Consider the following 18,446-nt stretch of genomic DNA (forward strand, 5'->3'; position numbering starts at 1 on the left):
TGAGGTTATATTGAGAAGCCATTTATAGATAAAATAACCACATTGGACAAACTTTGATCTTCGTTTGTGTGCGGTCCTGCACACAGCTGTATTTTACAAGTCTATCAAACACAATCATAAATACAGTCACCAAGCACTTTATTAGGAACACCTGTTCACCTGTTTATTCATGCAGTTATCCAGTGTATAAAATCCTGCAGATCCAGGTCAGGAGCTTCAGTTAATGTTCACATCAAACATCAGATTGAGGAAAAAGGTGATCTCCACGACTTTGACCGTGGCATGATTGTTGGTGTCAGAAAGGTTGGTCTGAGTATTCCTGAAAGTGCTGAGCTCACATCACACACACACACACACACACACACTCACACACACACACACACACCAGTCTCTAGAGTTTTTACTCAGAATGGAGCCAAAAACAAAAAAACATCTAATGAGCAGCAGCTCTGTGGAGGAAACACCTTGTTAATCAAAGAGGCCAGAGGAGAATGGCCAGACTAGTTGGAGCTGACAGAAAGGCTACGATAACTCAAATAACCACTCTTTACAACTGTGGTAAGCAGAAAAGCTTCTCAGAACCTTGAGGTACAACAGCAGAGGACCACATCAGGTTCCACTCCTGTCAGCCAAAAACAGAAACCTGAGGCTGCAGTGGGCACAGACTCACCAAGATTGGACAGTTGAAGAATGAAAAAAGTAGCCTGGTCTGATGAATCTAAAGTTAGTAGCGTCAGAATTTGGCATCAACAGCATGAATCCATGGATCCCAACCTGCCTTGTGTCAACAGTCCAGGCTGGTGGTGGTGGTGTGCACATTTTAGGCCCTTGATACCGATCGATCATGGTTTGAATGTCACAGTCTATCTGAGCATTGTTACTGATCGTGTGAATCCTCCACAGTTAGCCATCTTCTAATGGCTACTTCCAGTAGGATAATGCTCCATGTCACAAAGCAAAGGTCGTCTCAGACTGGTTTCATGAACAGTGAACTTTGGTGACCTCCCCAGTCACTGGATCTGAATCCAGTAGAACACCTTTGGGATGTAGTAGAACAGGAGATTGGCAGCATGAATGTGCACCTGATAAATCTGCAGAAATGATGTGATGCGATCATGTCAACGCAGAGCAGAATCTCAAAAGGAAGTTTCCAACATCCATCTTACAAAGAACTGAGGCTGTTTTCGAGCAAAGGAACTACTCAGTGTTAGTATGGTGTTCCCGATAAAGTGCTCAACTGAGTGCACAATAGTTCTTTATGCATAACCTGCCCTCCCCTCTTCCTCCCTCCACTCCTTCGACTAACAAACACACTCCTCCGCATGAATGCAACATTACCCTGCATTGAACAGGCGTAAAAATCCAATACCTCTGTCCTGGCGTCTGCAGACAGGGATGTGCAAAAAGAGCTTGACCCATCAATTTTCTTAGAACCATCCTGAGATATGACATGAAGGGAAAAAAGCAAACTTAACAATACACAAGGGTGGAGGTGAGATATCGGGAAGATGGGGCCACGTGATTATTGGTCTCTCAAGGAAAGAGCCATGTATTGAACCCACTGATGGGTTTGAAGGCACATGGTCTTGTTGTGTGTGTGTGTGTGTGTGTGTGTAGGTGTGTGTGTGTGTGTGTGTGTGTGTGTGTGTTTGTCTTTGTGTGTGTATCATCCAAACCCATCCTCTTTTCATTCCTCTTGCTAAACTCCTATTTGACACAGTCCTACCTAAACATGTTAATACACAAGCCATCTATTGGTGTTGAAGTACTTTAGCCTTTTGTCGGTGCCTGTTTTCATTTACAGACTCACTGTGCAAACCCAGTCTGCCTGAGCTTAGTGGTTTTTTAGGCCATGAAGAAAAGACACAAAAGAGCTTAGCAGTGTGCAGATGAGCTCCAGAAACGTATTATAAGTAAACATATTGTACGGTGTCATTGAAGTGAGTCAATAAGTGGGAATTAAATGTGCTCTTTGATAGCTTCCCACTGTTCACTCCTCTTTCTTGCCGCTGAGTGAATTAAAAGAAGAGGTTCATGTCAAGCAAGTTGCCCTTGGCCTCAGAGAGGAGAGAGAGGGAGACAGGCAGCTGTGTGAGGAGCTGGCTCCGCAGCTGAGATCCTTAACCTCCCCACTGGGTCACTAATAAACTTAAAGATGAGTTAACTGAACTGTCTCATAAAGCAAAATGGCCATGATGCTGTGTTTTACATCTGCAGGGCTCGACAGATTTTAGTGATTGATACCAATGACTCAACTAGACTTGGCTTGTTTTTGAGATTTCTGGCTTTGATAACCCACAGTGAATCATGTGCTCTGCTCATCCTCTCAGCTTTAACTCCTCAGAAATAGGGACAAGTGAGCAACTAGCAACATATTATTTTATTTTACAAAGCAAATTACAAGAAATATTGGCCAGTAGCCTCTTCACTACATGTTTCTGTTTGATTTCTCCACTGATTTGCTTGCTCCACCCCCAATTGTGCACTAATACGACGTGAATAAATATCATAAATTACTTTATGTAACTTTAAAATATCTATGTGTAAAAGTTTTAAACATTAATATATTTTTTGCCAGATCAGTTGTCATACTCCTCAATGGCAGCAGTTGCTTATGATTAAGACCACATTTACCAGAACCCTCGGTGCTCCTGGTTTTACATACTTCAGTTATAATGTAAAACCATCGGCCTTTTCCACTGTTTTGTGCAACAAATCAATCTCTCCTTCTGCCATAAAGCAACATAACACAATTCCCACAAATAGCTACTATTATTGATGCTGCTGATCAGACGTGCATGTGATCTGAATGATATTTAGACAATTTAATGTATGAACCAAAAAAAAAAAACCTGCTAAACCCTGTGATTACAAATGAATTATCTGCTTGTGTCTACACTCAGCTGCTGCTAACAGGCTTCAGCTAAGAAATAAACTTCAGGTGAAAGTCAGTTGTCAGAGCCTCACAGCCTCAGTGTGTCTGAGAGCAGTGAGTCTGTTCACTCTCTGCGTCTCTCAGGCTCCTTTTTTCAGGAGCCACCTGGAGTTATTTTATTATTCCATCGCTTCATTTTGACCTGCTGTTTAAAAAAAAAAAAAACGTTACATTGGGTTTAGACGGATTTTCTCCTTGTTGTCTTCACTTGTGCGTCCTGCTCTAAGTGACGTTGTGTGGGTACCGGGAGCTCTCCTCCATTCCCCGGGAGCGGCGGAGACAAGCAGGTCGCTTTCTACGGCGAGTCTCCTGTTCCTGCGCCGTGTTAAGATGTCCCGTTTCAAAGCGGATTTATTTGGCTGCAACAGGCGACATGACCAGCTGTCCTCGGCAGTATGAAGCACTAAAGACCAAGGTGAGAGGCTCAGACAGCCGATTTCTTTTGATTTCATCAATCTCCAAGTGGATGGTGCGGCGCGTAAACTTTTGAAGCTTTGCTGCGACGCGCGCCGAGTGGGTTATCAAATTGTGCGTCGTGATTAGAGAAAGTAAGCCGAGTATTCTGAGAACAGATAGGCCTACCTGCATTTTTTTCAGGTTATCTTTTTCTGCTCTCATTCGGTGTCCTACCTCACCTTTTCCATGCGCGGAAATTGACTTATCAACTGAAGCGATAACCAAAAAGAAATCAGGTGCAACCCTAACTGCTGTTGTCTCAAGACGCTGAACAGGAAATAGCTGTTTCACACTTTCTTTAAGCAAACTGCCTCTGTTCAGTTTTGTGCATAACTCACCTGTATACAAGGGGAAATAAGGGACACATGGAACGCGCTCTGTGCGCACAGATCCAGATTCTGTGCTCTGCATTTTCACATCCAGTGAGTCTGTTGAAATGAATCAGTCATGCTTATGTGCAGATAATAACACACATGATTCCTTGTCATTTGTAAATGACACGGAGCACCGCGTTCTTGCCATCCAATTGGATTTTCTCTCACGCTGGATAAACATTCATCTTTTATCTTTATCATCTTTTAAAAAACAGTCTCACTCTATCTGGTTAAAAGGCGTTTTCTCTCACGTCTGTCTTTTTCTTTCTTTCCGACAATATCCTTGAAGATTAGAAGCATCAGCGCAGGTCAGCGTGATGTGTGCGGGGGTGATGAGGGCCTCTCTGGGCCTATAGATGCTGCATACAGACTGTAAACATCCACACATTCAGCTGTGTAGAAGCTTGTCAACCCGCTGCGAGGTTAACCTGTGCGCCAAGTGCCACGACCTGACTTCTTCACACCCTCCTCTCCCCCACCTCTCACTGTTTGTGGGAATCAATTAAGGTGTGAGAATGTGGCGCATTCTCCAAGCTTGAAAAAACACACATCTCCTTTTATTAGCAATTTTATTTGTGGTGCACATGAAGAAAAAAATAAAATAGAAAACACGTGAGTGAGTTTACAATAGTAGATCTGAGAGTTTGGATTTGAAATTATATCCTAATAAATACAAAACTGTTCTCAGATAGACATTTATTTATTGCTCAATGAACCACGGTCAATTTAACGCTTAATTTTTGGAATGGGACCTTCGCTGGCGCACTGAAGAGACGCCCTCTTCCCACCATCATTGTTATTTTTTTATGTAGATAATTAGATGTTCACCCTTCCTTCATATACTACACCTATTTGGAGTTTAAACAACATACTGGGTGAGACACGGCTATTAAAACTATCTATCCCTCTTTTTATTCACATAAGATGGAATTTGGAACAATTACGCACCATTCTCAATCGTTCCAAATTATTCAAATATTAAATTTGTCCTATTACAATTATCAATAAAAGGAATTAACGACTAAGATGTAACATTTTGACCCACGCATGACGGGAAAACAAAACATCAACACTTTTCATCAAATACTTAAATATTTTTTCGGTTGTCCAGACTCAGAGATTTGCCTCTTTCTGTTTTACTATCATTCCTTTGAGGATATTAAACCCGCATTTGTTGGATAATTTAACGCAGTCAGGCGACTCGGGTTAACTCCAACAAAAGAGGTTCAACTAGAGGCGATTTCCCCCCCTCCTGAGTTTTATCGGGTCCCGAAAGAGGATGGTGTGTGTAGATGTGAATGTGTGTGGGTGGGGGCTGGGTTGGGGGTGTTGGAGACGGGCTAGAGGGGTGGGGAGAGAAACCATAGGTGTGTGTTGGGGGTGGTGGTGGTGGTGGTGGTGGTGGTGGTGGGGGAAAGACAAGCTGAGTGTGCGTCTCATCTAATAGAGCCTCGGAGCGCATTTTCTTCCCCGTCATCTCCGTCTGGGCGGTCGGTTCTGCGCCGTGCCGGGGAGACGGCCAGGAGAAGATGCGTTGATGCGAAAGGATATTCTCAGTAGCCGAGTTTAATTGGTGTGATTCATGTCCCTGTTGAGTGGCTGAAACCAATTCAGAGAGAAAGAAGATAGTGAGGACGAGATTCGCGCAGAGAGCCGCACGCTGGAGTCTTTGGGAATGAAGGAATTATAAACAGGACGAAAAGAGGAGGGACGCACGCCAGCAGGTCAAAGTTTGTTTTGCAGTAGTGGGGGTTTTCTTTTCTGCGGACATCACTGTGCCTCAGATTGACGCCGTGATGGAATGACACTTGGAGAGAGGATGATGGACACTTTGGCACCGGAGCTCCTGCTCAGAAATCCTTCCGTTTCCACCAGGCGCGGTGCTGACCGAGCCCTCAGGACGGTGATAAGTCATTTGTTTTGAAGTGGCAGGGATATCCTCCTCTTGATCGTTTTCTCCCCCCTCGGTCACCAAACAAGAGTGAGAGATGGTGCGCAAAGCGATTCCTCAGAGACTGACGTGCGTACTCATCACATTCCCGTTAAGGAGCGCATCTTAAAGAGCTTCTTTCTTCATCAATGTTCATTCTGCTGCTCTGAACTTGTTGAACGGCGTTAAAGAGCTGAGGGACACGGAGAGCCCGGTCCAAGAGGGGCATTCAAGAGATGTAAGTTTTACCTTTTCACTTGTAAAGTTTACTTTTTGAGTTAAAGTAGCTGGTTGTCATTGTTGGGAGTTACTTGGCTTCGGCCTGGATGCGTTTATCTCACATAATGACCAGATGCGGAGCGGGCACAGAGTTGTGGGTCTTTAACTTCTAAAAAACATAAACAACTTTCCAGATACCTGAAAGAATGACTTTTATAAAAATGTAGAAATAAAGTGACCTTGAATGAATCTATAACTTAACACCATTTCCTCAGGTCATTTTTTAGAGGCGCCCCCTTGTGGAACTTGTTTCCTAATCGTTGCCAATCTATCACGCATTTTGTGTCATGGTCTACGCTATTAGCCTTCAGTTAGATTAGTTTTGGTACATGGTCTCAGTAGTGGTTCACTCTACACATGAATTAGTTTCTCATTGAATTCAGACCTGCTTGATTTCAATGCTCATTTGTGCTCTAAAGTGCAGTGAGTTAGACTTCAGGCATGATATTATATTATGCTTTGTATGGGATAATAAACAATTATTCTTGCTTTTAACCATTATCATTAAAGATGATTGCCTCAGAGTTCAGAATGAAGGCACGTGCTGGATGGATGAACAGTAGTATTTAGAAAATGAGATTGCAGCTGTTTCTCTAACTACACCTGCAGTTGAAACAGATGAGTTAATGATCATATTAGACTCAACATTGCAACAATCAATAGTCTTTTTTAGGTCCCTTCTAAACCTCTGTTTTCATTCTTTGATTTCATATTTCATACTCCTGCTTTAATAAAATGACAGGTTGGCCTATAATAAGTCGTTGTATATGGGGTTGAAGTAGCTGTCGCTTTAAACTATGTGGCTGTTCCAGCCTTTTCACAATATTTCCATCTTGAGAGAGCTACCTGGGTGAGCACATTCTTTAGAGCTAAAGTGGACATTTTGAGTCTCTAGACATGTCACTGTGGTTGCAGAATAATGTGCTAGCAGCCTTTTAGGAAAAGTGTCTTTAATAATGCATAAGGTGTTCCTGTGTCGCAAAGAGAAGCATGCTTGGTGGCGAGGAGAGGCAGAGGGAGGGAGGGATGGAGGGATGGAGGGAGGGAGGGTGGTGTAGGCGTGATCTTGTCTCACTGTCTCATTGGAGTAACTGACGCCCGAGGGTGTTCAGCTCGACTTGGGGCAGCATTGCCACAGTCACCCTGTCAAAAGTGCTGCTCTCGCACGCACAGTGTGCACGTGGTAGCTTTGGCTGCTCGGGGTGGGGGTGGGGGGGGTGGGGGGGTGGATGGAGTCAGGAAGAGGGAGTGATATAGGACTGTGGCAGATGCAGCTGGTGGAGGCAAGTGAAGCACGTCTTGAGCAGTCAGGGACTTGCTTGTCTTCAGAGACCTGACCTGTCTGGCTCCAGCAGAGTCTGGATTTGAGGAGAGGCAGCAGACACGTCCTGTTAGTGGAATCATTACCTCAGAAGGGTTAGAGCACGGCCAACACTAAAGCAAACATTTGTGATTTTTTATTTTTTATTTTTCAGTTAATCTTTAAGGTAGAAAAGATCTCAAACAGGAGAAACAAAAACTCTCAATTAATTAAATTCTTTCAGGGTTAGAAATTTGTTATGGTCTGGGTTTTTTATTGCAGGCAAGTCATAATTCATCACATCACAGGTGGAAATCAAAACCCAATACAAGCCCAGTTTTGGATAAATGAAACAGGTGAACTATTTGTTCTAACCCTGGAGCAGATCCTCAGCTTTGATTCTTTCCGAATCTGCCCACCCATCTCCAACACAGTCAGTTAACCAGCTGTCAGCACTCCACCCATTCGCTACCTGTCATCATTATTAAAAGATCATAAGCCTGCCGATTGAAGGCGGCGACATTTTAAGAAGTGGGAAAGAGCTCTAAGTGATGGGCTGACTCTGAGGCGAGCCCCAGGGATGCATTATAGACATGCTCGCTGCTCTACAGGAACGCTGGCTGTCATGTTTGCAGGACCATGCTCCAATCTCCATATGTTTATTCATGAGGACAGCGGCCCTATTGGCAGATTGTTAACAGGCAAGATTAGGATTCTGGAAAGACAGGTGGAGAAATCTGGTGAGTGGAGCACAGAGAGCAGGCAGGAGTTTTTTTTTTTTGTGAAGCCCGGCCAGCTTCTATCTTTATCTGTCTTTCATCTGTTTCTGACTGTCTGCCCTCCTGTCTTTCTGCCCTTCTCTCTCCTGCGCTCTTGTTTCTCTTTTAGTAAGGCACTGGTGAGGAATATGAAACAGGTAGAGTCAGAAAAGATGAAAGTAGGTAGCGACAGGACAGAAGCAGGGTCAGAAACTGCCCTTGAAAGTGCATAAAATGCGTGAAATTAAAAATGAAAGGGGGAAAAATAGTCCAGATAGCTGTGGTAACCTTGTAATTATGCCACCGTACTCTGGGCTGAGCACATCCTTTAGAACTAAAGTTGACATATTTTCTTTAAATTTTAGGACATTTTTAATTCGTTGAATTGTTAAACAGTGAGGCAGGCAGGTGTGAAAGTACTGCCCGCTGTGGGCCACCACAGGTGAATCCTGAGATGTTATGACTTCACATGTCATACTATTGTGTCCTGGGTGAGAGAAATTGGGGCCTTTTGGTCAAAGAACAACTATTAATGCAGTCTGGAGCAGTTGATAATGTCGGCAACACACAGCCAGCAGCAGGTGAAAATGCTGAACCCACAGAAATCACTAGTCAACAAAAAATGAAACAATCAATGGGCAGAAATTGAGGATGGGAGATGAATTGGTTGGGGACAGAGGAAGGAAACATGGGTCAAAAGAACAAACTGTTTATTTGCCTGTATGAAACATAAAAGTAAAGGATAGCATGTATTGTTGCTAAAGAAAGAAAAAGGAGCTGTAACAAGAGGAAGAGCATGCAGGGCATAAAAGGAAGGGTATGCTCCGTCGTTTGTTCATTTGATGATATGCACGATTTACAAGTGACTCCCCATAGTAGAAGGGAGCGGCTCTGGGGACGTGCGTGTAACATTTCCCCCATGATTTGGAGAAAACACTCAGTCACGCTCGAGTGGCCCCGGGGATAAAATGGAAGTGGACACCGGGGGCTGTTTCTCAGGCCCAGAGACAGGAGAGAGGTCGGGTGTAATGGGTGGCTGTTTGGGTGGGTGGGGCGGCCTTGCCAGGCAAACAAACCCTCTCGGGCTTAGTGAAAGATTCATGTGTTTGAATATAAAATTGAGCTTGCAGGTTGCAGCACTGGCGGCTTGGTACCTACAGTCCCCTCGTTTGAGGCAGACTGTGAGTGCACACATCACAAACTGCTGTACTCTATGTACTTTACTAGAATTATATGAAAGTCTATATTAATATATTTGCCCTAAAAGCTGCCAGTAGCCAACTTTTTTATTTAATTGCCTGTGTTCAAATTTTGGCTTAATGTATGTATTTTTAAACACCAAAAATGTGTTTTTTCATTGTTACTTCACATGAATGTTTGAGCTTCAGTGTACAGAACAATTTCTGTGCAAAGTTTGACACTAGAAGGCTGTTTTCACGGGAGAAGAGTTTCTCTGTGTTTTAAATTAGAATTTTGTGACCCCACAGCCAGTTTGAAAAGCTACTGTGGTCCAGCATGCAAGTGTTATGTGAAAACTTAAAACCTTCAGTGCGCATTAAATGAAGCAGGAGACGTCTCTTGTCCGGTGGTTAAACTTCTGAAATGTAAAATATTTGCATATTTTTGCAGATTCTGGATCTTTTGTCGAGGAGAAGATGTAATTAAATAAGAATTTTTAACCAGGGGATTAAACTTTTTCTCAAAAAAATCACACCAGACACAAATGAACATTCAAAGCTGAATATTTTTTATGGATTTTAAAATATGTCTGGTGAAGATTTTTGAGGTGATTTTACTTGTTTCTAATGGTTGACACCCACACAGGTGAAAAACAGGTGAATTTTCCTTTTGAAAATAGTTTTAACAAGTAACCATATTTCCCTTGTTGTTACACCTTAAAACTTCAGTTTTAATGTTTCATACTTTATATCTGACTTTTTCATATTTTTTCATATTTGTACTTACTGATAAATGGTGCTAGATAAATATATTTTTGCAGTAATGAGCAAAATGTTTCTACATTATAGGCATTTCTATTCACAGCAGTGCAGACAAAAAATCCATTTTTTTTTTTTTTAAGTTTAACACCAAAGTAGTTTTTCTGGCCATCACCCTCCCTCACACCCAGCAACCTCCCACTGTTACTGTAAGTGTTTATTGCTCTGTGCCTGTATATTCCTGTACATGGCAGAATTTCAGACTTCCTGTGAGTGCGCCTCCTCTGATGTCCTCAAACCTTGATCGATGGTTGGAGGAAGCAACCTGCCCTAAAATAAACCTTTTTCTCACTTAAAATGCACATCCACACTTCTTCCATCTGCTCTCCTTTTCTCTCCTCACCTTGTCTCCTCGGGGCGACGAAGGGTTATAAGCAGGGAGTAATGAGAGGAATGGGCCACTGTGTCCAGGACGGTGCAGTGATAATGACCCTGCTTTTGTGATCTCTATTGCTTGTTGTCGAAGCCTCGCTAGTGCTTGTTGTCTCATTACCCATGACTCGAACCTCTCTTTATCCAGAGGTTGCATGTGAAGCACACACATACACACACACACAGCCTTACACACACACATGCAGACACTTTCTGGCCATCTCTTTAGTCTCCTCCTTAACATGGTAATATTATGTCTCTTAATGGGAACAGGGAGCTCGGTGCCAAGAGTTCCTCTGGATAATTGGCTGCCTCCTCACCTGGTGACATCTCCCCCTTTGACATTCTTACATTTTACATTTAAGGTGCTTTATTTCTTTCCCCCTTAACCTCATCCTCCTTCCTCTGTCCTCTGACTTGCAATACTTGTTCTTGTATTTTTTTTTTTTTTTTGTACTGATTTTACATTGTCTTTCTCGATCATCTGCAAAATTGAATCTCAGTTTCCGACCGTATCCGTGGATAAGGCTCGTTGTGATTGATGTGATGGATTTTTCTTTTGCACTAGAATGACTGATATTAAATTCTGTACATTCACCACAGTGTATGCCGTAATATTTCAGTTTGAATCTATTTTTAGAGAATATTTTTTAACTTATCACGTCATGTTTGGAGAATCTCACTTTTTCAGTTTTTTTTTCTGTGATATCTTTTTTTCCAGTAGTATTAAAGCATCTTTTTTCTTTCATGTGCCTGCTGCTTTGTATAGGACATGGTGTATTTGTATGCTACGGAGCCTTTGCCCCTGACCTTGGCTGCTCCATAAAATGATGATTTACATTCTATCAGACTGAAATGACTCTGAATGGCACAGGTTGAAAATATCTGACAAAGATGGAGCTCCAGATCTATTATACCTGGTTTACAATGCGTCAAATTTTTACATTTACATTTTGAGGAAGCAAATAAAGATATCATTATTACCACAACCCTGTATGGCAAATCCTCACATCTTTAGGCCTACAGTTTGTCATTCTCTCTCTATATGGAAGATGTGTGTTTTAGCGTGTCTTCAGGATTCAGATAGACTGTTAATTGTCGGTCACAATTACACACGTGTCACCTCCTCAATTTGTAACAGCATACGCTCAGCAGCTTATTTTTGTCGATGCTGATATCTGAACTGTGTATACATCGCTGAAACAGTAATGTGTTTGGCTGCACACACACACACACACACACACACACACACACACACACACACACACACACACAGACTGACTTAGCTGACTGGTTAAGCATTACTAATATGTCTACCGGTCTGTCCCTCCTGTCTCTAACCGTTGTCTCTGGTCTCCATCAGTCACCTGCTGTTTGCACATAACTGTATGTACAGGTTCAGCCAACTGGCTCACTGCTGTGTCTCTGGCCAAAGAGAGATCAAGACACACGCAGGATGTGTACTGCCTGATTTTTTACAGACTTCTGAGGCTCAATTCAAAAACAAAAAGGAGGAATAAATATCTGTAAAAGCAGACAATTTGTGATTCAGATTGATGCCAGTGAAATTAACTGCGAAAGAAAAAAAAAAAAAAAAAAAACAGACAGCGGGGTTAGATATTTTCAAGCCTGATGCTCAGCTGTGTTTAAAGGTTTTTCATGCAAAAACTTTAGACAAAAGGAAAAGCGAGGCCACAGCGCACAGTGGTTGGCAATTATAAATGGATGCTTTGTACCCTGGAAAGTGAATCACTGTATGTGATATAGTGCTGTGGCTCCTGCCATGGACAGATCTACCACCGATGATATGAAACTTGAAAAGCAGCCATAATTTACGATAATGTTTTTATATGTAAGTAAGTGAAACTCTGGTGTCGGGGGCGTCGTGTAGCGTAGTGGTTTAAGCAGGCGCCCCATGTGTAGAGGCTACAGTCCTCGCTGCAGTTGGCCCCGGTTCGAATTCCGCATCGGACGGCCTTTCGCTGCATGTCATTCCCCCTCTCTCTGCCTCCCTGTTTCCTGTCACTCTCCACTGTGCTGTCCATTAAAGGCATAAAAAGCCCAAAAAATATACTTAAAAAAAAAAAGAAACTCTGGTGTCGGTGTTTTCACTTGTTCACTCTCGTGTAAGGGAAATTAAAGCAGCTGTAACCAATATTTTTATATGAAAGGTGTGAAAGGTGTTGCTTGTATGGATGAACCTCATTGAACTTTGCTGTTCCCCTCAGCTGTACTGAGCTTTCAGTGTCTTTCAATTCATTGTTTTGATTTTATGGCTGAAATGAGAGAAAACATTGACATTTTCATTTATCAGGTGGCCACAGAGTGATTATAATGATGCTTCATATCTGCTAACAAGTTTGCTCTGTCAACTTCATGAGGGAATATTATGTTGGTTTAGTGTTTAAAGCTTGTTGCGCTGCCTTGAAGTGGCCAAAAAAATCAATTAATGCACAAGCTTAATATTTCATGATGTTCAAATGAAAACACTAAGCAGCAACAGGTCATTATGAAACTGGAAAGAAATATATATCCTTAAAGACAGCACACACACTAAAGGTCACCCCAGAGTCCCTGGTGGATTACTGACTACAGCGCTCCATGATAGCACTTTAGATATCAGAATTCAATACAGCTGATGTAGCCAGCTTTTTATTTTTGAACTACTTCCGGTACGGCTATATTCATTTACTGTGCAGTGGTTGCAACTATACAGTCTCTTCTTTCCCACCATCCCTCTTGTTATGGACACAGTGAAAGTAGTTTCTTCCTGCCAAAGCAGACGTTAAACTGTGATATGTTACATGGCCAGTTGTAGTGTCATGTAGAGTGAAATTTACAGCATTAAGCAGAGTGTTCTACAGTATTGTTCAGTATCTATGATTAACACTGCGTGTTTTGATGTCTAGCTTCATTTGATGCGAGAAATCAAACCGTCTTGGTCAAAAATAACCATGGTTGAATAGAATATGACTTATGACAATTCTTCATGTTTTCATGATCTTGAGGTTTCACCCCAGCCCATGCAGTTTGGAGTGTGAGGAGTGTGTGTAGGGGGTGTGAGGGGGTGTGAGGTTGTGGGGACGGCTGTAACACTGTAGGCCTGATACTGCTGAGTGAGATGAGGATTTGGTGTGAAAGCAGCAGGATCCAATTCACCCTGATGGCCTCACTTACTGATTTTCTGTGTTTTGATAGACAACAAACACCAACATGGCACCTCTCTCTTACACGCATCCAGCTTTCTATTCACACATACACCATTTAACCACGCCATGGCACCACCTAATGTTTCCTTACTGTCGGTTTCTATTTCCATAAGGGAGGTACAGTATATTTACCCCCTCCCTCCTCTGTTTCTTGTTTCTCCGCAGTGCCAGATCGCCACACAGGACGAGGACTATGACTGACAGCCAGGCAAGCTGAGGAGACCTGTCACTCATCTTCCTATCAGCGTGTCAGGGGGCTATCTCCTTCTTACCTCCCCCCTCTTCCTCCACCTTCTCCTGCACCGTCCTCCTCCCTCCCTCAGTCCTCTCCTCTTATCTTCTCAATGGGCTGGTAACCTCAGCATCATCATAGTTATCCACCACTCCAGAAACCTGAGAGAGAGAAATAGTGAAAAAAGACAACAAAAAAAAACAAGACACTTCTGAACTGACCCTTGCTCCACCTGAAGGGAGTGTGGCATGCCTCCTCACTCCAGCTGAGTGTGTTGTAGTAAGTGGAAGTAGCAGAGGGATCCCTTGTTCATAAACCTTCAGAAGGAGATACAGCTCCTTGAGAAGGAGCTGAGAGAGGACCAGTCATGCGTTTCAATTTCGTGTTGACGCTGCAGGCGCTGTGGACCGCTCTTTGCCAGGCGGCCATGCAGCACTACCCTGCAGCATGGGGCCACTACGATGTATGTAAGTCCCAGGTTTTCTCAGATGAAGGCCTAACCTGGGACTACATGGCCTGTCAGCCAGAGGCGGCAGATATGACCCAGTACCTGAAAGTTACTCTGGATCCCCCCAACATAACCTGTGGAGACCCTCCAGAGACGTACTGCGCCCTGGTGAGTACAACAGCCCAAATATCTTCCCCTTAAAAAAACTTTACACTTAGTTAAAAAAAAAAGAAAACTAAGGCAGCTTTCTTATCTGTATCTGTGTATCTTGTATCTACTCAGCTTGTTCTGACCCCAGAGCTGTAACAGACACTTTCAAAGCCTGTGTGACTCAGATACACGGCTGCAACTGAAGAAATAGAGGTTTCTGCCCATTGACGTCATGTTCTGCTGTTTAGAGAGCTGCTTCTCGGTGTGCACTGCAAACACTGTCTGATGTGCTGTTGATGATGCTTACTTGCAGAAAACACTGTGTAATGTGACTTCACCAATGAAAACACACATCTCGCTCCCCACACACATCAGAGTTGCAAAAAAATACAGTTGCCTCAGTCACTGTGTGTTTCAAAGGGAGAATGTGTGTCTTTTTGCCACAGTTGGATGAGTGAGTGGCCTGAAAATTCAAACAATGTCTGGATGAAATAGTGCACAGGTGAACTAAAAATACAACATGAGAACTTAAGTGGAGTACTGTTTCAAGTGCAAAATCCCAGAGGCTAGTTTTCTTTTCCCAATGTAGTACTGTTTTTTTTTTTAGACTCAATTCATCATTGATCATTTCTCAAACTTAAAATGTATTCGTCGAATCTAGGGCTACTTTTTACTTTGGACACAGTTGTCTCTCCTCAGTCACTTTGTTTATCAGTGCTCACTTCTATCTCAAGTGGCTTGATATGGATGGCAGTGTCAGTTGGTTGGACCTTCAGTCCAACACTTTGGTCCAGACTGAAATAGCTCAACAACTATCAGACAGATCGCCATGAAATCTTTTTCAGACATTCATGGTCCTCTGACTTTTTCTCCACCATGAACTCAAAGTTTTGGTTTTGATTGACACATCTCATCATCTATTGAATGGATTTGCCATGAAATTTCTCAAAAAATCCTTTGGTCAACCCTTTGCTTTTCCTGTACAGCCAAAATTTGAATTTGGCCGGTACTTTGGTTAATGACATTCCCATCAGCCTCAGCTGATAAGTCAGCTTGCTGACATGGTAAACATGGTAAACATTATAGCTGTTCAATACCACTATGTTTCCATTGTCACTGCGAAAATGTTAGCATGCTGACATTAGCATTTAGCTCAAAGCAGCACTGTGCAGGCTGCAGACTCTTGCTATTGGCTGTATGTCTTGTTATTAAACAAACCAGAAACATAATAATGCAACTTCCTGTGCAAAAGAATGTTTATGTTTTTCAACTGGCAACAGGTCCAATCATTACAGTTTCAATCATAGAGATAAGGAATCTTAATTTCCTTTTTTGCGTTACAAAATTGGTCCAATTAGCTTTTTTAAAATTTTGTTTTGCTTAAAGTTGTTTTATGACTAAAAACACTTGACTTCCAAAGAGGCATTTTAAGATAAAGAACTAATTAGCTATTTTTTCTGTTAAATTCCACAAAAACTGAATGTGAAAGTCTTGTTGAATCAAAGAGCAGATTTGCCATGACTGACTTGCTAATAAAGGGCTCCACACTGGTAAAATCATGAGGACTTCAAAGTGATGTTTCGTAGAGTGAGAGGGATTTTATATTTAAACAGCGCAATAATAAGCAGTGATTGGTTGATTGGTTTACCCTTTGATGCTGTTGATTCTACAAATTATATTGCAATCATGAAAATCACAAATTCCTTGTGGAGCTGAAAATAAAATGAGCAAAAGATGCATATTGGGTCAAGTATTTAATTAGCAAATCGTCCTCCTCCTTATTCCGGGTCCTTTCCACTTTGAAACTCACAGCTGGTTGCCTCAGATTAACGCTACATGATGAGTCCATTTTGGGCCGTCGTTTATTATCAAGTCATCAAAGATTCTCTCAGAACAAACGCACTTCTCAACAGCTTCAAGAGCTCTTTAGATAAATAGTGAGATGTTCCAGGAAAAGTAGTAAGTTGAGGAGTATAAATAGACAGTTGCCATCAGCAGAAAGTCAGCTGAGAGGAGAGACAGAGGAAGAGAGAGGGATTAACAAAATACAGATGACAAAGAGTGAGTGAATGATCAAGAGAGAAGTGAGAAGGAGTGAACATGGGGGGAGACAAAGCCTCAGAGGACTCTGTGCAAAGCATACTGTGACTAAAGAACTAATATCTCCTGCATGGGGCGGGATGGAGGCTCCGAAATGTGAATAATTCAACATGTTTTGTAGCTAATGTGTTTTATTCATAGGACACATTATTCAGACCGACATCTCCCAGGCACTTTTGAAAAATGCTGACTCCCATGATCGGCCAAGGTTGGTTGAAAGCACAGTGAGTTTGGCGGCGGAGACGGGATGGGAGGTCATGTTCAAAACGGGGTCACACTCCCTTCTCCCTCCAGGCGGCCCGGTGACCTCTGATTGATCCACATTTGAACCTGAAGTGTGTCTGGTGGAGCTTTGCAGCAGCTGTGTTGTGGATAAATTGGCTGAGTTTGGGGTGAACAGCGGTCAGCCATGTCTGATTCTTCACTGGAGTCATTCCATTTCTAGATGCACAGTTGAAACTGGGTTTATTATTATTATTATTGCCAGCCTTTTAACAGTCTGATGATCGCTTATTGAATTAGTGGGAGTTTGCCCCGCGATGCCGCCCTCATGTCTCCGGCAGTCAATGTGATAGGAGTGCTTCAATTAAACAGGCCGTGGTTAGCTCCCACATAACTATTTCCTCTCTCTACTGTACTCCACTCATCACAAATCACACAAACATCAGTGAAATATGACCCCTGCCGCTTAACATCGAGTCCAATTCACTGCAATTGGTTTATGTTTACCCCAGGCAGTAACGTGGCTCCAAATCAACAATGGAATAATTATCATTGATATTCCAGCTACTCTGACTGCCAGTATGCTGCTGCAATGCCAATAGTGCTTTGTATCATAAGTCAAATCGTTGCAAATTCGGGGCAATTATCATTAGGCCGCGTTATCGGAGAATTTCATCTCTCTGGTAATTGATTTTGCACTCACAGAGGCGGGTGTATTTTAAAGCCTAGTGTCTGCTTCCTGGAGTGCTGAAGGTAACAGACACCGAAGCCTGACGAGAGGAGAGAGAGAGACAGAGGGAGATGCAGCAGCTCGAGGGCGTGGTGCTTATATGAGCATGGTTATCTCAGGTTGCGGCCTTCATCCCAGGGTCACAGATAAAGGAGGACAGCATCACACACACACACACACACACACACACACACACACACACACACACACACACACACACACACACACACACACACACACACACATTCGTACACACATACACACAGCACTCTCCCCAGTAAAGACTTTCATTCTGCTTCTAGCCCAGTGACCTTTTCGATAGCAATAAGCTGGCATTCACTGAACTCTGGCACACGAATCTGCCATCATATGAGATTTCACTGTCCCCTCCAGTTAGACTCTGACTGGCCTTTAAAAACCTGGACAGGTCGCACACAGTCAACCCGGTGATGATTGAGTTTGTGCAGGGTTCAGGAGAGCAGCTTTGACTTAATACAGAAATGACTGAGGAAGAAACTGATTCTCGTTTACCAACTTGTCCCAAAATCACTAACTGACGGCTCTGATTGTGCACTCTTAAAACCTTCAACCTTTGAAAACACAAACACTTCCTGGTAGTCAATGCGAATAATGACGCTACAGTTAGATGAGCTGGCCAGTGCAGATAGATTAAACTGAGCAGCAATTGTGCTTTCTCTGTGTCTAGCTCCTCACCCATACAGTGTATACAAGGACTCTCAACAGTATTATCAGTGTTTCATTGACTATCCTGCAGAGATATGTGGTTTAAACTGAAATGACGTCCAATCCAACACTCCAGCACACCAATACAAAACTTTCATGTGTTGGTTCTTCTTTGATGCACATGGCATTAAACATAGAAGAACTACCTTTATGGGCGTAATTCCATAATTTATACTAAAAACCATACTTGAATGTGTGTGTGTGTGTGTG

At 42.7% G+C, this 18,446-nt stretch overlaps 1 protein-coding gene across 8 annotated transcripts in view; it reads left to right on the forward strand.

Moving 5' to 3' along the window:
* The first annotated feature begins 3,006 nt into the window (after window positions 1–3,006).
* Window positions 3,007–18,446, forward strand: part of ntng1a (netrin g1a) — a 104,321-nt gene continuing 88,881 nt past the window's right edge. For 6 of the 8 annotated variants that reach the window (XM_056364820.1, XM_056364821.1, XM_056364815.1 and 3 more), the window contains exons 1-2: window positions 5,163–5,933; window positions 13,776–14,458. In XM_056364820.1, coding sequence (XP_056220795.1) covers window positions 14,210–14,458 — 249 coding nt within the window. In that variant the 5' untranslated portion in view covers window positions 5,163–5,933; window positions 13,776–14,209. Of the gene's footprint in view, window positions 3,351–5,162; window positions 5,934–13,775; window positions 14,459–18,446 lie in introns of those variants that run through there. The other 2 variants (XM_056364816.1, XM_056364822.1) reach the window with 2 other exon arrangements.

Source organism: Seriola aureovittata, chromosome 20 (assembly GCF_021018895.1).
Source record: "Seriola aureovittata isolate HTS-2021-v1 ecotype China chromosome 20, ASM2101889v1, whole genome shotgun sequence".
In the NCBI taxonomy this organism is placed as follows: Eukaryota; Metazoa; Chordata; class Actinopteri; order Carangiformes; family Carangidae; genus Seriola; species Seriola aureovittata.